Consider the following 26,105-nt stretch of genomic DNA (forward strand, 5'->3'; position numbering starts at 1 on the left):
TCTCCAAGGGAAGAAACACACATCTTTAGCGGGTCAATGAGATCTCTAAGCACATACAGGATAAAGTATCTCTTGTGGACCCGGTATCCCATGTACATGTGAAGACCGGGCCCAAAGCATAGATCTGAAGCAAGGGGATGGATTAGATTTGTTTGCAGCTGTTCTGGTTTCTGTTCGGTTTCTGTGATAAAACACCCTGGCAAAACGAAACCCATGGGAGAAAGAGGTTTATCCAGCTTACAATTCTGCATCACAACATATTGGTTTAGAGACATCACAGAGAAAGTTAAGAGGAACACTGTTCACATTGCATGTACAGTCAAGGGCAGAGAGAAATAAACGCAGGAAGACCTGTCTGTTTCATTTCTTGCTTACTTTTTCCTCTCCTATACATTCAGTTCAGGGTCCTTTGCCTCAGAATTTGTGTTACTACAAGGGGGCTGTGTCCTTCCACATGAATCAAAAATAAGACAGTCTACCAGAGACATGCACAGAGGATAAGATAATGTAGACAATTCTCCAGTTAAGGCTCTCTTTTCAGGTGGTTTCAGATTGTGTTCGATCAACATTTAAATTATTCTATGTAGCAAGACAAAAATTAAATTTAAAGAAACTCTTAATTTCACCATTCAGCACAATTTTCTTTTAATTTTAATGATTTATCTCTATTATAATAGTGTGTGTGTGAGTGTGTCTGCATCTAGGCATGTGAACATGTGTTCAGGTGTCCTGAGAGGACAGAAAATGACATCATGTCCCGGAAGCTGTAGTTATAAACAGATGTGATCTGCTTCAGATGGGTGCAGGGAATGAACCAACTCATTACTCCCACCTTGTAAACACTTGTATAGAAGCACTAATATTGTTTTGCAAAAAACATTGTAATATGCATTCTCATGCACACATGGGGCTTTCTATAAGAGCAGCAAATGCTTGCAAATTCTAATCATTCATTCTAGTTCCAAATCTTACCTTTTCAGTTTGATAAAAGATTCAAAACATGAAGAGTACATAAATTATGATTCTATAATAAATCCAATAGTTTCAAACTGTTCCATTGCCAGTTATCAAAGAATTATGTTATCAAAACCTGTTCTCCCTCTTATATCAGGCAGTGTATGCTCTTTGATAAGTACCTCTGTTCACCACCCCTCATACTACCACTACTCTCCTCTGCAGGTGTATGGGATTAAATTTTAGAGTCTATATGTATGAGAGCACCCACACTACCTTTGTTTCTGTGTCTGTTCTTTTTCATTTATCAGAAACGCCTCACTCAAAAAGCATTCATGTTACAAATGGAAGGGTTTCTTTTTCCACTGTATAAACATAGTGCATTTAAGTAATCCATTTCTCATCAGACCTCTAGGGTTTAGCTTCATGCTTGCAATACATGTAGAAATATGTGGGATACAGGTATATATAAATTTGCTGATTATATCTACACCACACTGACAATTCTAAGTCCTCACAGATTAATTCTTTATAGATTTCAAAGGACACAGAAAGGAATGTGGACTTCCTCTTCACAGGGAGGAACTAATGAAGCCCACAAAAGCGAACAAAATGGGATTCGTGCTCAAAAGCTGACCCAGGAGATACTCAAAGTTATAAATGTATGATCTAGCACTGTAACAAGCACACCAAAAAAACATGAAAAAAATTTCTTAAAAAATATGAGGCCAAAATTAAAGGTTAAAATTGCCAAAAGATAAGTGGGATTGTAACCTGAGATGCTTCTTAGCCTCTCAGGAATAGCCCGATGATCAGTGAGAAAAGGCAGTGGTGTGAAAGCCTGATGACATGAGCTTAAGGCCCAGAACCCATAGAGAAGGGAAGACCTGACTCATGAATGCCATTTTCTCACTCCAAAGTGTGCTTTGGCATATATACTTACACTTAAATGCATCCTTCATAAGCCCTCTCAAAAATAAACAAACATATTTTTAAACATTGAGATTTTGTTCCTTCTGTGTCTGATAACCCTGAGCTCTGGTTTTCTTACACAGACCTAGATGCCTGCTTCTATGCCATTGTTATTCTTTTATAAATATTATTGGTTTACAAAACTATTTTATATTTGTGATACTTTTGTTTGTGGAACTCCAAATTATCTTTACTCTTTAGGGGTTTTGTAGTATTATATAAATTTAGAATTCTACTTTACTAAATATTGTCACTAGAATTTTGATACAGTGCAGTGAGTCTGTAGTTTACCTTGAGTAGTGTGGACATTCTAATAATAGTACCTCTTCTAATAAATGGATTTTTTGGGGATTTTTAAAAATAATTAATAATTCTTCTAGTTTTATTAGTGTATCACTGCATATAATAGTCACTTGTACAAACATGTCAGTTTAAATACAAATCCTAGAAAGGAAAAGAGCTTAGCTTCTGAATAGCCAATGTAGTTTCTCAAGTCAGGTGTATTTTTTCTGGTTTGTTTTTGGGAAACCAGAGTGACTTTACCGTACCCATTGATCTAAATACTTCTAAACAATACTGTATGCTCAGACTTAATGGGTTGCTTTGAGGCAAGCATGATGAATTGTAAATTACAATGTAAACATTATGGAATATGAAAGAAAATCTTTGTAAAATGACTAATATAAATGCTCAGATTTTATTTCACAGAATTAAATTTTTCTATTTTAGTTTCTATACAATAACAATATGCATATAACATTGATAATTATGTTGTGTTTGTTCTTTATTTCTGTGCAAGGTATTATATTACATTCTTGTGAGTGTTAAACCCAGTGTTTAATCACTGAGTCTTAGGAATAACCTTTATCTGAAAAGTTTTGATGACTGAATAACAGACTATGAAAATAATCCTTAAGGGAAACCATGAAACAAAACTGAGAAACCAATGATATTTCAACTACATCAATAATGATATTTAATTAATTTTGAGATTTTTTATGCAAGTTTTTCATCTTTACCAAATTCAGAGTAACCATACTTAGAAATGGAATATTAACTGTTGTACAACATTAAGATGAAATCCTACTCGATCATCCTGGGAGATAAACATATTTATTATAGTATTTTAAAGGTTGAAATAAGTAGATAAAGAAGCACAGAGGTATCCTTGATAGGTCTGAAGGCCATTCAACCTGATGATAGAAGCAGTATTATCAGTGATGCTGACTCATGAAGAGGAATAAGAATCATCAATGGCTTCCAGAAATTAGAACACACACACACACACACACACACACACACACAGAGCACACACTCATGCCCATGCTCATGTATACACATATGCACAAGCAGGACATCCACATGGAGGCACATACACAAATGCACACATGCATGCACACACATTTCATGTTCCTCTGCAGCCTTCAATAAAAGTGCCTGATGATAATTTAATTTCAGTGTGTAGCCTCCAGAAGATCCTGTCACCAGTCTTCCTAGCCATTTGTAAAGATGACCTAGACCTAGAAGAATTTATGAGATTGTCCAGTCTTATTTATAGAGGCATTCAGGGATGTACATACCCTGTTATTTTCAACGTTACGCAAAGACAGGGTGAGGGAAAGTCAGTCATAAAGTGGGAGAATGAATTAGTAATGAATTGAGAATAAAACTAGAGGTAGAAATATTCTGAAAATAATGAATTTATCACAAATGACAAGACCATGTGAAATATTAATAAATATTAGATGTGAATGGTAGATGAGCAACTTGGCATAGAGATTTTACAAATGACAGGGGGTTGGGGATTTAGATCTGTGGTAGAGCGCTTGCCTAGGAAGCGCAAGGCCCTGGGTTCAGTCCCCAGCTCCAAAAAAAAGAACCAAAAAAAAAAAAAAAAAGAATCATCAGAAGATTTTACAAATGACAGTAGCATTGGTTTTGGGGAAAGCCTAAATAAATATGATAGGATTGTGATTGAGAGTAAGGAAGTCACAGGAATGGGAGACAGGAAGCATGGCAAGAGCATAGGGATTCCCAGTATAGACCAGAAAAGACTAGAGAAATGTAGCATATATTACAATATAAGTAAAATTAAGATTTTTAAATTAATACTAATGGAAACTTGATCATAGATATATAGAAACAAACATAGAGAGAATAGAAGGGAGGAATGGTGGTTCCTGAAGTAGTGTCTTTAACGAGACCCCAAGGATGAAAAGAAATGTGGAAGTTGACATTAGATTCGAACATAGGTAGCTTGTTTGTCAAGACTAACAAAGGAGTTAGGAAGGTGGCTCAATATGCAAGGCATTTTCTACAAAAATTTAAGAATCTGAATTTGAATCCCCAAGTGACACATAAAAAAACAGATGAAATAGTGCATGCTTGTAATGTCAACACATCTTTTATTTTCTTTAATTGGATATTTTGTTCATTTACATTTCAAATGTCATTCCCTTTCCTGCTTTTACCTCCAGAACCCCATATCCTATCCCACTTCCCTCTGATTATATGAGGCCACCCACTCACTCCGTCAAACCTCCTCTCTCTGACATTTCCTTACACTGTGGCATCAAGAATTCACAGGACTAAGAGCTTCTCACATTGGTGATCTATAAGGCTATCCTCTGCTACATATGTGGATGGAGACATGGGTCCCTCCATGTCTGTTTGGTTGGTGGTTTAGTCCCTGGGATGACTAGGGTGTCTGGTTGGCTGATATTTTTGTTCTTCCTATGGGGTTGCAAATCCCTTCTGCTCTGTCAGTTTTTTTCTCCAACTCTTCCTTTGTGGACCCAGTTCTCAGTCCAGTGGTTGGCTCTGAGCATGCACATCTGAATTTGTCAGACCTTGGCAGAGACTCTCAGGAGACAGCTATATTAAGCTCCTGTTAGCATGCACTTCTTGGCATCTCCAACAATGTATGGATTTGGTGACTGTATATGGGATTGATTCCCAAGTGGGGCAGTCTCTGGATGAATGGTCAGTCATCATGTAGAAGAATGCAAATCAATCTATGCTTTTCTACTTGTACAAAGCTCAAGTACAGGTGGATCAAGGACCTCTACATAAAACCAGATACACTAAAATTAATAGAAGAAAAAGTGGAGAAGAGCCTTGAACACATGGGCAAAGGGAAAATTTCCCTTAATAGAACACCAATGGCTTATGTTCTCAGATCAACAATTGACAAATGAGACCTCAAAAAATTGCAAAGCTTCTGTAAGCAAAGAATACTGTCAATACAACAAAAAGGCAATGCACAGATTGGGAAACAATCTTTACCAATCCTCCATCTAATAGAGAGCTACTATCCAATATATGCAAAGAACAAAGGAAGTAGACTCCAGAGAATCAGAGAACCCTATTAAAAACTGGAGTACAGAACTAAACAAAGAAATCTCAACTGAGGAATATTAAATTCGTGAGAAGCATATAAAGAAATGTTCAACATCCTTAGTTATTGGGGAAATGAAAATCAAAACAACCCTGAAATTTCACCAGGGAAAAGGAGACTAGTATGCAAACATCTCCCATAGAAGGCCTTTCTGCTCAGGGAGGAATGGCTACTTAGTCTACCTCATTTTAAAGGAAGACTATGACCTTGGGAAGCAGATAGATCTAATTTCTGCCTCCACAGGACTTTAAAAATAATTAAGGGGATACATTAAGGAGTTCTTTAATTTCTAAGCTTGTTTTATTTCTTCTTTCTTTCTTCCTTTCTTTCTTTCCTTCTTTCTTTTTCTTTCCCTGTTGTTGTTTTCTTATATTCATCAATTAAGGGAGGAATAGCAAAGAACTTTCTAGTTGAAAATGGAAGGCAAAGACTTAACCATAATGAGATAGGTTTAATAAGGCATGTGATGCAATTCTGTCCAGTTTGATGAGGGCAGTTTCTTTAGGTTGCAAATATGATTCCTTTGACAAAAAATCCTCATCACTCTCTTTAGTTTTACTTTGTTATGTAATATGAGTTTTGTATTATCATTTTCAATTAAAGAATTTTTCATATTAATATATTCATTGTAGATTTCTGGATGAGTGTGGATTGTGCCATGTCATGTGTATACAGGTTAAAATACAACTTTGGGAGTCAATTTTCTCCTTCCTTTTGGGACCTGGGGAAGGAATCTAATTAGCCAAACACCTTTATTGATTGAGACATCTCACCAGAACCCACTATTATCTTTAAGTAGTAATCCATCCCCTAATACACACTCACAGAGTTAGAGAGTCAGACAGAGAGAGAGAGAGAGAGAGAGAGAGAGAGAGAGAGAGAGAGAGAGAGAGAGAGAGAGGTGAGACAGAGGGAACCAGATTTGTCTCAATATTATAAAAAATGAAGAAAAATAGATATAATTTGAGTGTATCAACAATAAAATGGCCCACTAAAATCTTATGGGGTACTCGAAGAGACCATATTCCATTCTGATTGAATATTTATTTCAGGAACTGAATTTCAAAAAAAATCACTTTTTTAAAAGATAAAATTTTATTTCCTTATTTTATTGGATATTTTTAAATTTACATTTCAAATGTTATTCCCTTTCTCGGTTTCCCAGACATCCCCCTATCCAATCTACCTCCCACTTTTAAGTTTTGTGTTGTAAGCAGCAAATCTCTGCTCATAGCCATTCCGAAAAAGTGCTCTGAATGCACAGCACTCCTGATGTGCAAAAGAGAGAAAAGTAAGGCCACATGAGAGAGAAATGCAAAATAATTTATTGTCGAACAGTAAAACCATGTGAAGAAGATCGGTTAGTAGAACAGATTGAGAAACAGAGATTCGGTGGGCACTCACCTCAGATTTAGGAGACTTTCCACTGGGTTCCAGATTCCTGGCCTGGAACACATGCCATACTCCCCAAATAAGGAAAAGGGAAAAGTCATACAGGCTGTTAAAGAGATATCTCCATGACAATGAGGCACCTAGAGGCCCTAAGGGCTTAGCGAATAAGCTTTCTTCCCAGACATTTCTCCTTGCAAAAGGTATTTAATTTCGGATCCACCTTGAGAAGTGAGTTTATTACAGGTATGCGTCCACTATCTGCCATGAACAGTCAACAGACAGGTTACAACCATGGATTACCTCTTTCATTAAGATCTGCTGTACAGAAGGCATTCTCCTACAGATTCACAGCTTAATTTTCCTGTAGTAGGATCTCTGAACTTCTAGCCTACCTCTGCCAAGCTAAGACGGAGACAATCCAGGATGCTCCTTTTTCCTGGCCCTGAGCTATTCACTGTTTCAATCTCGCAGGTCCTTGACTCCATTATCAGCTCTTGCCAGACTCTCAGTGGTCCCTGAATGTCCAAGTATCAGAGAAGCCCTTCTCACTTATCCTCATTGCAGACTTGGGTACCCTAAACCGGGTCCAGCTTTCCACAACTCAGACTGCACTTTCCCATCCCTGGCACTCCCTATAGCCCAGCCCCTACCTAGTCAGCAGAGTGGGAGAACCGGAATCAAACTCGCTGAGTTCCATTACTTTTGACCTGGCACTTAGCCTATTCTTTAGACTTTTGTATTGATAGTACATTCCCTGTGACAGTTTTCTACCTCTAGGACTAAGAACCTAAAGTGGTCACCATTTTGTAAATTTGAGGGAGGAGTGTGGGGATTAAGAACACTAGGGAGTAGAGAGTCAGTGAATATTTACTGAGAGGGATACAGGTAATGGAAAAGAAGAGTTCAACACTGGAATAAGAATATCAATCTTGAACACAAGCCTCTGGGTTTATATGATTGCCAGAAATGGAAAAAATTAATGAGTTGAAAAAGGTCAAACAAATGAGAAAATGTGAAGGGATATTTTGGTTCAAATTTGAGAATATGTATATTTCTCATTAATGTTCCTCATAGAATGCCACTTTACACTGTTCACAAAATTTTCTGCTTTCTTGTGTACCTCCGAAGTCAGAGAAAGTGCAGCTGACCTCACAGAGTCAAGAAAGCATTCTGTGTTATGCACCTGGGCCACTCTGTGTAACTACCTCAGGCATCCATGTTGGAAAGCTAAAATGTGCACAGGCAAGTCCCACACCCGCCGATCCCGACCTGCAGCAGCTCTCTGCTCCCAGACCCCGTGGGAAAGAGACCTCACCGCCTGGTCAGGTGGGCACTCCTGAGGCTGCAGAGCGGAAGAGACCACCAACACTGCCCACCCCTGCCCACGTCCCTGTCCCAAGAGGAAACTGTATAAGGCCTCTGGGCTCCCGTGGGGGAGGGCCCAGGAGCGGCAGGACCCCTGCCTGAGACACCGCCGGAACCTGAAGGAAACAGACCAGATAAACAGTTCTCTGCACCCAAATCCCATGGGAGGGAAAGTTAAACCTTCAGAGAGGCAGACACGCCTGGGAATCCAGAAGAGACTGCTCTCTGCACATACATCTCGGACGCCAGAGGAAAACACCAAAGGCCATCTGGAACGCTGGTGCACTGAAGCTCCCAGAAGGGGCAGCACAGGTCTTCCTGGTTGCTGCCGCCGCAGAGAGCCCGTGGGCAGCACCCCGCAAGCAAACTTGAGCCTCGGGACCACAGGTAAGACCAACTAGTCTACTGCAAGAAAGCTGCCTTGTGAAATCAGGACACACAGAGGCAGAATTCCTCTAGGACCGGGCAGGTCCTGTGTTTACCGGAAGTCCTACACCCACGGATCCCGGGCCCAGGACCCGTGCCTGAGACACCGCCGGAACCTGAAGGAAACAGACCGGATGAACAGTTCTCTGCACCCAAATCCCGTGGGAGGGAGAGTTAAACCTTCAGAGAGGCAGACAAGCCTGGGAAACCAGAAGAGACTGCTCTCTGTACATACATCTCGGACGCCAGAGGAAAACACCAAAGGCCATCTGGAACCCTGATGCAATGAAGCTCCCAGAAGGGGCTGCACAGGTCTTCCTGGTTGCTGCCGCCGCAAAGAGCCCGTGGGCAGCACACCGCGAGCAAACTTGAGCCTCGGGACCACAGGTAAGACCAACTTGTATGCTGCAAGTGACCTGCCTGGTGAACTCAAGACACAGGCCCACAGGAACAGCTGAAGACCTGTACAGAGGAAAAACTACACGCACGAAAGCAGAACACTCTGTCCCCATAACTGGCTGAAAGAAAACAGTAAAACAGGTCTACAGCACTCCTGACACACAGGCTTATAGGGACAGTCTAGCCACTGTCAGAAATAGCAGAACAAAGTAACACTAGAGATAATCTGATGGCGAGAGGCAAGCACAGGAACCCAAGCAATAGAAACAAAGACTACATGGCATCATCGGAGCCCAATTCTCCCACCAAAACAATCATGGAATGTCCAAACACACCAGAAAAGCAAGATCGAGTTTCAAAATCATATTTGATCATGATGCTGGAGGACTTCAAGAAAGACGTGAAGAACTCCCTTAGAGAAACACAGAAAAACATTAATAAACTAGTAGAAGCCTACAGAGAGGAATCGCAAAAATGCCTGAAAGAATTCCAGGAAAACATAAAAAAACAAGTAGAAGCCCATAGAGAGGAGACACATAAATCCCTGAAAGAATATCAGGAAATCATAAATAAACAAGTAGAATCCCATAGAGAGGAGTCACAAAAATCCCTGAAAGAATTCCAGGAAAACACAATCAAACAGTTGAAGGAATTAAAAATGGAAATAGAAGCAATCAAGAAAGAACACACGGAAACAACCCTGGATATAGAAAACCAAAAGAAGATACAAGGAGCTGTAGATACAAGCTTCACCAACAGAATACAAGAGATGGAAGAGAGAATCTCAGGAGCAGAAGATTCCATAGAAATCATTGACTCAACTGTGAAAGATAATATAAAGCGGAAAAAGCTACTGGTCCAAAACATACAGGAAATCCAGGACTCAATGAGAAGATCAAACCTAAGGATAATAGGTATAGAAGAGAGTGAAGACTCCCAGCTCAAAGGACTAGTAAATATCTTCAACAAAATCATAGAAGAAAACTTCCCTACCCTAAAAAAAGAGATACCCATAGGCATACAAGAAACCTACAGAACTCCAAATAGATTGGACCAGAAAAGAAACACCTCCCATCACATAATAGTCAAAACACCAAACGCACAAAATAAAGAAAGAATACTAAAAGCAGTAAGGGAAAAAGGTCAAGTAACATATAAAGGCAGACCTATCAGAATCACACCAGACTTCTTGCCAGAAACTATGAAGGCCAGAAGATCCTGGACTGATGTCATACAGACACTAAGAGAACACAAATGCCAGCCCAGGTTACTGTATCCTGCAAAACTCTCAATTAACATAGATGGAGAAACCAAGATATTCCATGACAAAACCAAATTTACACAATATCTTTCTACAAATCCAGCACTACAAAGGATAATAAATGGTAAAGCCCAACATAAGGAGGCAAGCTATACCCTAGAAGAAGCAAGAAACTAATTGTCTTGGCAACAAAACAAAGAGAATGAAAGCACACAAACATAACCTCACATTCAAGTATGAATATAACGGGAAGAAATAATCACTATTCCTTAATATCTCTCAACATCAATGGCCTCAACTCCCCAATAAAAAGACATAGATTAACAAACTGGATAAGCAACGAGGACCCTGCATTCTCCTGCCTACAGGAAAAACACCTCAGAGACAAAGACAGACAGTACCTCAGAGTGAAAGGCTGGAAAACATTTTCCAAGCAAATGGTCAGAAGAAGCAAGCTGGAGTAGCCATTCTAATATCAAATAAAATCAATTTTCAACCAAAAGTCATCAAAAAAGATAAGGAAGGACACTTCATATTCATCAAAGGAAAAATCCACCAAAATGAACTCTCAATTCTAAATATCTATGCCCCAAATACAAGGGCACCTACATAAGTAAAAGAAACTTTACTAAAGCTCAAAACACACATTGCACCTCACACAATAATAGTGGGAGATTTCAATACCCCACTCTCATCAATGGACAGAACATAGAAACAGATATTAAACAGAGACATGGACAGACTAAGAGAGGTCATGAGCCAAATAGACTTAACAGATATTTATAGAACATTCTATCCTAAAGCAAAAGGATATACCTTCTTCTCAGCTCCTCAAGGTACTTTCTCTAAAATAGACCATATAATTGGTCAAAAAACGGGCCTCAACAGGTACAGAAAGATAGAAATAATCCCATGTGTGCTACCAGACCACCACAGCCTAAAACTGGTCTTCAATAACAATAAGGTAAGAATGACCACATATACGTGGAAATTGAACAATGCTCTACTCAATGATAACCTGGTCTAGGAAGAAATAAAGAAAGAAATTAAAAACTTTTTAGAATTTAATAAAAATGAAGGTACAAAATACACAAACTTATGGGACACAATGAAAGCTGTTCTAAGAGGAAAACTCATAGCTCTGAGTGCCTGCAGAAAGAAACAGGAAAGACCATATGTCAGCAGCTTGACAGCACACCTAAAAGCTCTAGAACAAAAAGAAGCACATACACCCAGGAGGAGTAGAAGGCAGGAAATAATCAAACTCAGAGCTGAAATCAACCAATGAGAAACAAAGAGGACCATAGAAAGAATCAACAGAACCAAAAGTTGGTTCTTTGAGAAAATCAACAAGATAGATAAACCCTTAGCCAGACTAACGAGAGGACACAGAGAGTGCGTCCAAATTAACAAAATCAGAAATGAAAAGGGAGACATAACAACAGATTCAGAGGAAATTCAAAAAATCATCAGATCTTACTATAAAAACCTATATTCAACAAAACTTGAAAATCTTCAGGAAATGGACTATTTCCTAGACAGGTACCAGGTACTGAAGTTAAATCAGGAACAGATAAACCAGTTAAACATCCCCATAACTCCTAAGGAAATAGAATCAGTCATTAAAGGTCTCCCAACCAAAAAGAGCCCAGGTCCAGACGGGTTTAGTGCAGAATTTTATCAAACCTTCATAGAAGAGCTCATACCAATATTATCCAAACTATTCCACAAAATTGAAACACATGGATCACTACCGAATACCTTCTACGAAGCCACAATTACTCTTATACCTAGACCACACAAAGACCCAACAAAGAAAGAGAACTTCAGACCAATTTCCCTCATGAATATCAACGCAATAATACTCAACAAAATTCTTGCAAACCAAATCCAAGAGCACATCAGAACAATCATCCACCATGACCAAGTAGGCTTCATCCCAGGCATGCAGGGATGGTTTAATATATGGAAAACCATCAACGTGATCCATTATAAGAACAAAACTACATGATCATTTCATTAGACGCTGAGAAAGCATTTGACAAAATTCAACACCCCTTCATGATAAAAGTCCTGGAAAGAATAGGAATTCAAGGCCCATACCTGAACATAGTAAAAGCCATATACAGCAAAACAGTTGCTAACATTAAACTAAATGGAGAGAAACTTGAAGCAATCCCACTAAAATCAGGGACTAGACAAGGCTGCCCACTCTCTCCCTACTTATTCAATATAGTTCTTGAAGTTCTAGCCAGAGCAATCAGACAACAAAAGGAGGTCAAGGGGATACAGATCGGAAAAGAAGAAGTCAAAATATCACTATTTGCAGATGATATGATCCCAAAAGTTCCACCAGAGAACTACTAAAGCTGATAAACAACTTCAGCAAAGTGACTGGGTATAAAATTAACTCAAATAAATCAGTTGCCTTCCTCTATACAAAAGAGAAACAAGCCGAGAAAGAAATAAGGGAAACGACTCCCTTCATAATAGACCCAAATAATATAAAGTACCTCGGTGTGACTTTAACAAAGCAAGTAAAAGATCTGTACAATAAGAACTTCAAGACACTGAAGAAGGAAATAGAAGAAGACTTCAGAAGATGGAAAGATTTCCCATGCTCATGGATTGGCAGGATTAATATAGTAAAAATGGCCATTTTAACAAAAGCAATCTACAGATTCAATGCAATCCCCATCAAAATACCAATCCAATTCTTCAAAGAGTTAGACAGAACAATTTGCAAATTTATCTGGAATAACAAAAAACCCAGGATAGCTAAAACTATCATCAACAATAAAAGGACTTCAGGGGGAATCACTATCCCTGAACTCAAGCAGTATTACAGAGCAATAGTGATAAAAACTGCATGGTATTGGTACAGAGACAGACAGATAGACCAATGGAATAGAATTGAAGACCCAGAAATGAACCCACACACCTATGGTCACTTGATTTTTGACAAAGGAACCAAAACCATCAAATGGAAAAAAGATAGCATTTTCAGCAAATGATGCTGGTTCAACTGGAGGTCAACATGTAGAAGAATGAAAATCAATCCATGCTTATCACCCTGTATTAAGCATAAGTCCAAGTGGATCAAGGACCTCTACATCAAACCAGACACACTTAAACTAATAGAAGAAAAACTAGGGAAGCATCTGGAACACATGGGCACTGGAAAAAATTTCCTAAACAAAACACCAATGGCTTATGCTCTAAGATCAAGAATCGACAAATGGGATCTCATAAAACTGCAAAGCTTCTGTAAGGCAAAGGACACTGTGGTTAGGACAAATCGGCAACCAACAGATTGGGAAAAGATCTTTACCAATCCTACAACAGATAGAGGCCTTATATCCAAAATATACAAAGAACTCAAGAAGTTAGACCGCAGGGAAACAGATAACCCAATTAAAAAATGGGGTTCAGAGCTAAACAAAGAATTCACAGCTGAGGAATGCCGAATGGCTGAGAAACACCTAAAAAAATGTTCAACATCTTTAGTCATAAGGGAAATGCAAATCAAAACAACCCTTAGATTTCACCTCACACCAGTGAGAATGGCTAAGATCAAAAATTCAGGGGACAACAGATGCTGGCGAGGATGTGGAGAAAGAGGAACACTCCTCCATTGTTGGTGGGATTGCAGACTGGTAAAACCATTCTGGAAATCAGTCTGGAGGTTCCTCAGAAAATTGGACATTGAACTGCCTGAGGATCCAGCTATACCTCTCTTGGGCATATACCCAAAAGATGCCTCAACATATAAAAGAGACACGTGCTCCACTATGTTCATCGCAGCCTTATTTATAATAGCCAGAAAATGGAAAGAACCGAGATGCCCTTCAACAGAGGAATGGATACAGAAAATGTGGTACATCTACACAATGGAATATTACTCAGCTATCAAAAACAACGAGTCTATGAAATTCGTAGGCAAATGGTTGGAACTGGAAAATATCATCCTGAGTGAGCTAACCCAATCACAGAAAGACATACATGGTATGCACTCATTGATAAGTGGCTATTAGCCCAAATGCTTGAATTACCCTAGATCCCTAGAACAAACGAAACTCAAGATGGATGATCAAAATGTGAATGCTTCACTCCTTCTTTAAATGAGGAAAAAGAATACCCTTGGCTGGGAAGGGAGAGGCAAAGATTAAAACAGAGACTGAAGGAACACCCATTCAGAGCCTGCCCCACAGGTGGCCCATACATATACAGCCACCCAATTGGACAAGATGGATGAAGCAAAGAAGTGCAGACCGACAGGAGCCGGATGTAGATCGCTCCTGAGAGACACAGCCAGAATACAGCAAATACAGAGGCGAATGCCAGCAGCAAACCACTGAGCTGAGAATAGGTCCCCCGTTGAAGGAATCAGAGAAAGAACTGGAAGAACTTGAAGGGGCTCGAGACCCCAAAAGTACAACAATGTCAAGCAACCAGAGCTTCCAAGGACTAAGCCACTACCTAAAGACTATATATGGACTGACCCTGGACTCTGACCCCATAGGTAGCAACGAATATCCTAGTAAGAGCACCAGTGGAAGGGGAAGCCCTGGGTCCTGCTAAGACTGAACCCCCAGTGAACTAGACTATGGGGGGAGGGCGGCAATGGGAGGAGGGTTGGGAGGGGAACACCCATAAGGAAGGGGAGGGGGGAGGGGAATTTTGCCCGGAAACCGGGAAAGGGAATAACACTTGAAATGTATATAAGAAATACTCAAGTTAATAAAAAAAAAAATAAAAAAAAAAGACACGTGCTCCACTATGTTCATTGCAGCCTTATTTATAATAGCCAGAAGGTGGAAAGAACCCAGATGCCCTTCAACAGAGGAATGGATACAGAAAATGTGGTACTTCTACACAATGGAATATTACTCAGCTATCAAAAACAACGAGTTTATTAAATTCGTAGGCAAATGGTTGGAACTGGAAAATATCATCCTTAGGGAGCTAACCCAATCACAGAAAGACATACATGGTATGCACTCATTGATAAGTGGCTATTAGCCCAAATGCTTGAATTACCCTAGATGCCTAGAACAAATGAAACTCAAGACGGATGATCAAAATTTGAATGCTTCACTCCTTCTTTAAAAGGGGAACAAGAATACCCTTGGCAGGGAAGAGAGAGGCAAAGATTAAAACAGAGACTGAAGGAACTCCCATTCAGAGCCTGCCCCACATGTGGCCCATACATATACAGCCATCCAATTAGACAAGATGGATGTAGCAAAGAAGTGCAGACCGACAGGAGCTGGATGTAGATCGCTCCTGAGAGACACAGCCAGAATACAGCAAATACAGAGGCGAATGCCAGCAGCAAACCACTGAACTGAGAATAGGACCCCCATTGAAGGAATCAGAGAAAGAACTGGAAGAGCTTGAAGGGGCTCGAGACCCCATATGTACAACAATGCCAAGCAACCAGAGCTTCCAGGGACTAAGACACTACCTAAAGACTATACATGGACTGACCCTAGACTCTGACCTCATAGGTAGCAATGAATATCCTAGTAAGAGCACCAGTGTAAGGGGAAGCCCTGGGTTCTGCTAAGACTGAACCCCCAGTGAACTAGACTGGTTGGGAGGGCGGCAATGGGGGGAGGGTTTGGAGGGGAACACCCATAAGTAAGGGGAGGGGGGAGGGGGATGTTTGCCCGGATACCTGGAAAGGGAATAACACTCGAAATGTATATAAGAAATACTCAAGTTAATAAAAAAAAATGTGCACAGGCATGGGAAAAGGAAGCAATGAATGTTTGTTTTCTTTGTCATGTTTTCATATAGAGTACCTTTCCACTTACCAAAGGTTAATCACACCTTAGTAGCCATTGTTTTTATGATGCAATCCTTTGTCTTATTGGGTCCCTCAATACTCTTCCTCCTCCACACACACAAAGAAAACAAAAAAGAAAGTCCTTCATATGTTTTTTTAGTCTCTCCTAAAGCCCCATTATTTTCCTTCCATTATGTAAGCTCTGAGGTTGGGATTTAGTGAACTGCTTTGTTTATCTTATGGATAGTGAAGAGTTGCATGAAAACCACTGTCCTGATAAAATTTGAATTTAAGAAGACATGAAGGTTTAGATTGCTCATCTTGCCTTAACCGGACCACACTTAATTTAGACACATTACATTACACTACACTTCAGTGAGTGTAAATAGCAAGTTCTTTTTTTCAAGCTAATAAGGGAAAGACGACTTTAGAAAACCATATCATGAGAATAACCATGTCATATTCTTGTTTTCTCATTTCAGTTACAAAACAGGTCTGTGGGTGTGCTTGTCCAAGCAGATTGCTTACTTCCACTCCTCTCTCCCTCCTTTCTACTAGCTTCCTTCCTTTCTTCTACCTCTTGCCCTTTTCTTTTTTCTGTCTAGTTGCTTTTTTGAGGCCGGGTCTCTCTTTGTAACTGAACTGGCTTGGAAAACATGATCTTTCTGTCTCAGCTAGCAGAGTGCTGAAATTACAAAACTACATTTGTGAGTTTATTATCAAACTGACATTTCAACTTAAAATGACACATACACAAAACAACAATAGCAACAACAGCACAGAAGCAAAGTCACTTTAATTTGTAGGCACATTTAGAAGATTGTATTTCAACTCCACTAAATATATGGATCTGGTTTAAAAAATAATAATGTTCAGTCACTAAGACCCAGAAAGCAGAAATAACTAAACTATGAACAATTTGATCATGTCTTTCAATGTTGGCCTTGCTATTCTTAATTCGAGTCTTCCCCCTCTCTCTTTTTTTTTTTTTCAAGGAAGTTTACAGATATGCTTTCGACTAAGCAAAATAGAAAGTCATGTGTACACCATGAACACAGAGAATCTGGCAAATGGAAGAGTGCACCAGGTGAAGATTAACAAAGACGGACCAGAACTTTCCATTCAGGTACTTCATTTCTGACCTTTCCATTCAGCCTTCATGCCAAGACTTCTGCATCAAACATATCTGAGCTCAATAAAGCCACATCCTAAAGTATAGAGTAGCTGCAGACTCCAACCCAGATCTTAGCTATGTTCCTCCTTCTCACTGGCATTGTTATCACCTAGGAAAGAGTTAGAAGCACAAATTCACATTCTTGAATCCCCCACTAGAGCGATCTTATCAGAAATTACTGGAAAGGAGAAAGCATTGGACCTCCTAGTTGTTCTCAATTTTAATCAGTTCTTAACCCGAATGAGTGAGCAACAAGAATGATGCATGCAAAGAGAAAGGTACAGAAGATTGTAGAAGGGCTTTAGGGAAAATGCACATAGGGTATAAGTGGCTGCAAAGATGTCATAGGTGATGCAAAAGAACTTGGGAAGGCACAGGTCTCCTCTACACATCACTGCTTACTTCCTAGTGCAAAGTTGGTCTTGAAGATAAATAAGATGTTCCTGGGAAGGAAAGACAAAGTTTATGGAAGGTTTATTTATACACAAGCAAAAATGTTCGAAAAAATAGTGTTGTAGGCTTCTATGAAATATTAGTGATTCTGTATAAAGAGCCAAAAGCAGAGCTGGGCAGATCTTAATAAAGTCTCGCTAAAGTCTAGACTATCTCTCTACGATCATAAGTGAGAATGTTAATTAGCTTAACACTCACCATTTTGTTTATGTAAGTTTAATCTATTTATCTTGGATCCTCCAAAATTATCACATCAAATGCCTCTTTTCTTGCAACAGATGCAATGACATCTTTCTCAGAAGATGACTTTGTTCTGTTTTTCTGTGAACTAAGCAGGGAAGGGGAGGATCAGAGAAGGGGAAACTGGGAACTGGGATAACATTTGAAATGTAACTACATGAAATATCTAATAAAATATAAAATAAAATTATAATTAAAAAAAAAGATTGGGTTGAGCCTCCCCTTTTCAACTTCCTGAGATCACTGCAAAGAAAGATATATTGAGAAATGGGTTACATAAGACAAAAATCAGCTAAAATGATTCTTTGTAACTTGAAAAATGCCACATACAAAACCATGGAGAGGATTTCAATGGAACAGCAGTGGGAATCAATTTTTTGTTGTGGCCTATGAGCGAATATAGGAATGACTATGAGTTATTCCTATTAGGTGGAAGTTCCTAAGTTATTTTGGCTATATAACATAAATAATTTGCATGACATCAAAAATTTACCACTTACCTGTTATATAATTCCTGAAATGAGTAGGAGAAACACATTTGAGCATGTGTAGGTTAGGGTGGGGAATATACACCTGCTTAATTGGTGAATGATAGGAATTGTAATTAAAATTGTTATTTTTTGTAATGTTTGTCTTTACCATATGGGAGCCAGCAGTTTTCAGTGTTGAGGAAATGCTGTCATCATTTTTCCTTTTTCTTTCTTTCTCTTCCTTCCTTTCTTTCTTCCTTCCTTTCTTTCTTTCTTTCTTTCTTTCTTTCTTTCTTTCTTTCTTTCTTTCTTTCTTTCTTTCTTTGTGTTTTATTATTTTTCTGAACACAAGGACTCTCCCAGGTCTAGAAATACCATAGATTTAGATTGACTCTCCAGTTAGCTTAGGACATCTCCTTGCCTCTTCCTCCCAAATACTGGGATTACAAATGAATGCCACCACATTTGATATTTTACCTGTATTCTGGTACCTAACTTAGGTCTTTGTCCTTCTTCGGCATGCACCTCCCTTACTGAACTATACCCCAGCTCCTTGTTTGTTTATAATTTGAATGAAGCCTGAATGAGAAAAATGGGGCATATTCTGTTGAGCACTTAACAGAAAATATTTGAGTATCTTTGTATTTCCTGTCCTCTATACACATAAGACAGGTAGAACACAGGGCAGTCAGATGTATATCTTTCCTTTCTTTGTCTATATAATATGCACCATTCAATTTTTAGTCCACAATAAGCACCTACTTGCTATTTGTAGTGTGTAGAAAAGCAGAAAAACCTAGAGCAGAGACCTTTTGTTGATGCAGGAAGATAGCATATTTATCTTCTTGACCATATTACCCAATTTGTCAAAAGAGTTACTCAGTGAATATGTGTAGAAAAAGTTATGGATGGAGGAACTAAATGGAAAAGTTAGGCAGCAGTCCTGATACATTTGATTTTCCCCAAATTATGCAACTCATTCACCACAAATTATGACTGACTCTTTTCCATTCTAGACACTGCACTGTAAAAGGATGAGAATGGTATTATTTAGATGCTCAAAGGGGAGATTAGAGATCAGGAGCAGGGCTCAGCTGATGAATGATTTTTGTTGCCAGAATGAGGATTTGAGGTCAGATCTTCAAAGTCTAGGAGGGATGACAAACAAACACTTGTAATCCCCATGATGGTGAGAGAGGAAGTAGAGACAAGCTGTTTTCTGTAAGCCTGGGGGCCAAGTAGCCTACCCTGTTTGGTGACGTTCTAGGATAAAGTGAGAAACCATCTCAGACAAAAAGAGAGGACTAAACAATTGCACTGTGGTTGTCTGCTGACATTTAAATAATACACATATATGCAAAATCTTCCCCATACAATAGAGATTGGAAGAATCTACTGGATATGTTAAGATTGAAAAAAAATTGAAATATATTTCTGGGTAAGCCCAGGAAGGAGAAGAAGGAGGGGAGCAAAGAAGAATCAGCAATACATGAAGCCAGCAGTGATTGCTAAAGGGGCACCTTAGAAACCAAGGCCTGGAAAAATCCAGCAGTGACATCTACTCAGCTTTAGAGTGTGAGGTGATCAGCTATCGCTGTTAGTGGGAGCAATGTGTGCAGTCTTACTCAAAGGATTTATCAAGCTACACGTCAGAATTCAGAAATCCTACAGTCCACATCCGAAAATAGGTCAGAGATATGGAGGGAATTAAAGAGTGGTAGCCATAAGTACAAGAGCAGAGGAAGAAGAAGGGAGAATGGACAGTATAGCTGGGTTCTATTTAGTGTGCCAGAGCATGTACCACATAGGCTTCTCTGGTTACTTGTTTTTAGAGAAGAATCCTTTGAAAAATTTACAGTAGGAAGATAAAATATGACAATAACCTGTAGTGTTTCTAAGTGAATAGAAGCCCAAAGAAAGATATTATTTTACAAAGATGAGAGAAAAGATATTTTGTATGCATTTTTGGACAACTCCTGAGCCATTTTGAATCTCCCTTGAGAGATAATTTTGGAGAGCATCCTGCTCTGAGACTGTAAGTAGTTTGCAAATGGGATTGCTTAATACCTTCTCAAATCCTGGACTATGGCTTTATTTTATTTTCCTACAGATGGACCAGCAACTCTTCACCTATAACTTCTCCCCAAAAGTTGAATTCTGGACACTGAAGTCACTTGTTCTAGGCAAAGTCACAGGTCTGATTTTCTATTCTATACATTTCATGAGTGGTGTTAAACTTGATGAATTTGTTTTCCACTGTTGGTGTGTTCAATGATTCAAATCTGAAGACATTGCTCCCTCCTACAGTCTTGATACAGACTTTGAAGCAGGATATACTAAGACACGTATGGGCTAATGGTACAGAATTCCATTCATGTTTGCTTTATTAATTGGTTAGTTTAAGATTAATAATTAGTTCTTTGTGGCATTTATTTTTGGTTAATTGTTAGTAACTCATGGAAGAAGTTAATCAAATAATAAAATAACATTTAAATTTAAAATTATAAATTGTTCTAGATATTCAACAGTTTGTTTTCATTTGTTTAATTATAAACAAAACAAGTGAAGTAGGATGCTGAGCTGCAAAATGAGGATTGAAAGATCAAATTAGAAGAGTGGATCTTCTTTTTTTCATGCAGTTTTTGTGAACTTTCCATTTTGGTTTGAAAATATTTATTGCTTGTACAACACTGCATTTTTTATACTTTCCTGTAGGTTTGGATATCTTAAATGGTATCTGATCTTTAACATTATTTTTAGACCATAAATGCATCCTGGCTTTAATTATTGTAGACAATAGGACTTTGCATTCACCACAATATATGTCTTATCTTTTCTTGTCCTTTCCTTTGAATATATTTTTTGTTTGTTTTAAAAGCCTCATGTATAATTTTGAATAGAATACACAGCTAAATTCTAAGTTTTCCTCATGTGGGCATGTGAATAATGCATGGTTCATGTACACATTTAAATCTGTGACCGTGAATAAGTTTTTCTCATGGGATGCTTTTGGAGATCAACAACATCAAGCATTTTCTACCTCATTTAAGACAGATCACTTTGTGGAGTGGAAAGGATTCTCCCTTATGAGATTCTGGTGATTCTGTTTTCTTTTCCCATTATGCTTTAGAAACATTGTGTTTTTAAACATCTATACTACTAAGTCTGGCTTTGTGTGGGTTCCAGAGATCCAAAATCAGATCTTCAAGTGGCAATCTCCCAGTCTTTAATTACTTATTATCTGAATAATCTGGGTATCTACGTTTTACAAATTAGCAAATACAAATCTTCATCAGATTTTTGAAATTACTTGTACACTTATACTTCTGCCTCCCCCCTTATGTCATTTTAGTCTAGGAAGATGATTTTGCTAGATGGTTGAAGGGTGTTATATGTCAGTTGGCACTAGAGGGAAGAGGGAGGGGTACAGTAAGTGGAAGAGGGAGAGAACATACAATTGCATTATTTCATTCTGGTTCAGATTTTTGATTTGTCTATTTCTGTTTTTGTTTTTTGACACTATCACGTTCCGGGGGCCTGCTAGTCACAGTACAGTTTAGAAAACATTAACAATTTTCAGAATCTTATGCAGAAATGAACTCAGTGCCAGAAATCACTCTGTATAAATTTTTTATAGCTCGTAACTCAGAGTCTTGATACCACCATTTGGAATGACTTCTCCAAAAGTCTGAAGTTCTTTGTAGGGCCTGTAGGGTGCTCTTGGTTACCTGGTAATCCTGCAAAAGAGTCTAGTAGCTGCTGTGACCTGTGTACAGACTGTAGATTTGCAAGACAGAGGAGTTATTTTCTGAAAAAAAGGCTGCAGAGAATGAGATGTGCTAACAGTGTTACAGCTTAGCTAGAAAAAGAAATCATTAACAATATCGCGAATCTTCTCGAGTCATAAAGAGCATAGCATTTCCACAACATAATATGAATGTAAAATTAGTCAAGAAAATGTCAATTTTCAAAGAAACAGACCAATGTAATAATCAATATATATGAATTAATGATGACCTCATTTCTTACACTACCCCCTGTGTAATAATAACATTAATAATAATAAAAATGCTAGTTCTAAAATTTTTTATTTAGGGTCACTAATGAGACCTTGGTGAGGTTTTACTTCTTGCTTTCTGTATATTAGAAATTTTTGGTTTATACAGAAATGCGATTTTCTCCTTTCTGAGCCTAAACTTTTCGAAATATTATTTTTCTGTCTTAAAGTCTCTGAATCATCAAGTTTTGTCTGAAGGAAGATATTTATTTCATCTTGATCTAAGAAGATCATTTTGATAGACAGTAGAAGGGTGTTATATGTCAGTTAGACATAGAGGAAAGTGAGAGAGAAAAGGTTAAAGGGAAAGAAAGAGGGAGAGGAAACACAAGTCCATTCTGAGTGACTACAGTGCCAGGAGCACTGGTTCATAATTGTTACGAATGCACACTTCTCTCAGCTCTACACCTATGATATTATGAAAGGAGCTAGAAACAGTTTATATGATGAGAATTGACACTGAGGAAATTGCAGACGTGCATGCCAGTCACTGCCATCCTTCTTAAGAGCAAATTTGAAATCCAGACATGTCAATGAGCATACACCTTTTTTCTTCTCTTTTTGTATTTGAAATTTAATCAGTTGGTTCAAGTTTTGAAAGTTCTAACCTACTCCATACCCAGAACACACAGCTGCTTTGATTATATGTTCTTAAGCATGGGAAATTTGGTATGTAGGTGTGCGTTGATATGCAGTTTTATATGTCTGGTTATACATTTCTTTTTAAAGTTTGAAACTTGATATTTTTATACTTCTCAAGTCTATTAATTAGTTTATATGTCTCTTTGTTTCGAGTTACATTTACTATTCATCTTTATTCATTAATTCTTAGATTTTCAACTTAAAAATTATTGACAATTTTATAGTCTATGTCTTTATCTCTCTGATCTCAATTTGATCAATTTTACTATCACATATTTTGTGCTTTTTTAAATTTTGCTGTCAAACTGTATGAATTCAAGGCATATAAAAATTTATTTTTTACTAGTTATTGTGTGTCTGTGTGTGTGTTTGTGTGTGTGTGTGTGTGTGTGTGTGTGAGAGAGAGAGAGAGAGAGAGAATGAGAATGGGTATATGCTGTTGAGATCTTGTTTCATAAGACCAAACTAAGTTCAGAATTATTAGACTTCCATGCAACTTCTTTACCCATGAAGCCATCTTGCAGTCCATTTTTTATTTACTTTTAATCTTTACCACTCCTACATCTGATATAGGGCTAATATCAAATATAAACAAAAAAAACTCAAGATGGTGGACTCTAGAGATTCAAATAACCCTATTAAAATGTGATGTACAGAGCTAAACTAAGAATTGTCAACTGAGGGGCTGGGGATTTAGCTCAGTGGTAGAGCGCTTACCTAGGAAGAGCAAGGCCCTGGGTTCGGTCCCCAGCTCCGAAAAAAAAAAAAAAAAAACAAAAACAAAAAAAACAAAACAAAACAACCCCCCCCAAAAAAAAGATGGCTGAGAAACTCCAAAAGAAAAGATAAACTTTCTTGGTTATCAGGGAAATGCAAATCAAAAGAACTCTGAGGTTTCACCTTACACCACACAGAATAGCTAAGGTAAAAATCTCAGGTGGCAAGAGATGCTGCCCAGGAGAAATATGAACACTCTTCCATTGTTTTTTTTTGGGGGGGGTATGAAAGCTGGTAAAACCATTCTGGAAATCTGTCTGGAGGTTCCTCAAAAATTGGACATTGCACTACCTTAAGACCCCTGGGTATGTACCCAAAAGATGCTCCAACATACAAAAAAGACAAATGCCCCCCTATGTTCATAGCAGTCTTATTTATAATAGATAGAAGCTGAAAAGAACCAAAATGTCTTTCAACAGAGGAATGGATACAGAAATTGTGGTACATTTACACAATAGAGTACTACTCAGGTATTAAAAACAATGACTTCATGTAATTTTTAGACAAATGGATTAAACTAGGAAATATCATCCTGAGTGAGGTAACCCAATCTCTCTCTCTCTCTCTCTCTCTCTCTCTCTCTCTCTCTCTCTCTCTCTCTCTCTCTCACACACACACACACACACACACACACACACACACACACATACACACACACACACACAGGTTATGCACTAACTGATAAGTGAATATTAGCTCAAAAGCTCGGATTACCCAAGATACAATCCACAGACCACATGATGTTCAAGAAGGACAACCAAAGTGTGGATTCTTCAGTCCTTCTTAGAAGGGGAAACAAAATTATTCAGAGGAGGAAACTGGAGCAGAGACTGAAGGAAAGGCTATCATCCAGAGACTGCCCTATCTGGGGATCAAGCCCATATACATACAGCCACCAAACCCAGACAATAAATATTACTGATGCCAAGAAGTGCTTGCTGACAGGAGCTTGATATACCTGTTTCCTAAGAGGCTCACCCAGAGCATGCAAATAAAGAGGCAGATGCTTGCCCTTGATCATTGAAATGAGAAAGGGGTCCCCGTTGTGAGAGGAATTAGAGAAAGAATTGAATGAGCTGAAGGCATTTGCAACCCCTTAAGAAAAACAATACCAATCAACCAGAGTTCCCAGGGATTAAACCACCATGTGAAGAGTACACAGGGCTCAAGGTGCTTATGTAGCAGAGGATGGCCTTGTTGAGTATCACTGGGAGGAGATGCCCTTGGTCCTGCAAAGACTGAATGCCCCAGTGTATGGGAATACCGGGCAAGGATCCGGGGAAAGGGTGGATGGTTGGGTGGGTCAGGGAACACCTTCATAGAAGCAGGGGATGCAGGATGGGATAGGAGGTTTATAGATAAGGAAACCACAGGGAAAAGAGATAGCATTTGAAATATTTATTTAAAAAATATCCAATAAAATAATAAAGCATATCATGAATCTATATTGAACCTGTTTTTCATTTTTATTTTCTATTTTGTTTGCATTTAGAACATTATCACCCTACCAAGTTTCTTCTCCAAAATCTCCCCTATCCCATTCTTCCTCTCCCCTGCCTCTATGAGGGTGTTCCCTCACCCACCCATTGCTGCCTCAGCCTAGCATTCCCCTACTCTGAGTTATCAAGCCTCAACAGGACCAAAGGACTCCATTACTCATGAAGGCATATAAGGCACTGTTCTGCTACACTGTGAAACAGTATTGAACCCTCTTTGTCTGCCCGTTCTTCTGTCTGAACTCTCTAGCAGTCAAATTCTTCTATGAGCTCTTTCCTTAGTGTTTCCTATTGCAGCTTATTTATTCTTTTTTTCTTTCTATTTTTCAGTGTATACCCATGGTTCCAGCTGCATATGTAGCAGAGGATGACCTTGTTGGGTGAAGAAGCCCATGGTCCTGTCAAGGCTGGACACTCTAGTGTAGGGGAATGTCAGGATGGGAAGGGAGGAAGTGGGTGGTTGGGAGGGGCAATGCCCTTTTACTAGAAAGGGAGGAGGATGGGATAGGAGGCTTATGTCTAGGAAAGTGGAAAAATGAATAACATTTGCAATATAAATAAAAAATATCCAATACATAAAATATAATAACCAATTAAAGAATGTGTGCATATGTGCACATTCATGTCCAGATACACCAATGCATTCACATGTACATAAATATTTAGTTGGAACTGACTTCTGAGAACCAGCAGGATCGAAAATGGGGCACACCCCATGAAATTTCCATGTTTTTACCAGTGTAAAATGAGATTCTGATTATGATAATATCAGTCTCTCAGTTTTCTTTTCTTGGGCAGAATAGGATTATAAGTTTGAATCCTGACACTCAGTGACATTA

General features: G+C 38.6%; 1 protein-coding gene across 3 annotated transcripts in view; it reads left to right on the forward strand.

The window, feature by feature from the left end:
• Positions 1 to 26,105, forward strand: part of Cntnap5c (contactin associated protein-like 5C) — a 1,032,620-nt gene that overhangs the window by 932,605 nt on the left and 73,910 nt on the right. For all 3 annotated transcript variants that reach the window (NM_001415869.1, NM_001047866.2, XM_063272211.1), the window contains 2 exon segments: positions 16,953 to 17,083; positions 20,405 to 20,489. In NM_001415869.1, the coding sequence (NP_001402798.1) occupies positions 16,953 to 17,083; positions 20,405 to 20,489 (216 nt within the window).

Source organism: Rattus norvegicus, chromosome 13 (genome assembly GCF_036323735.1).
Source record: "Rattus norvegicus strain BN/NHsdMcwi chromosome 13, GRCr8, whole genome shotgun sequence".
Taxonomy (NCBI): domain Eukaryota; kingdom Metazoa; phylum Chordata; class Mammalia; order Rodentia; family Muridae; genus Rattus; species Rattus norvegicus.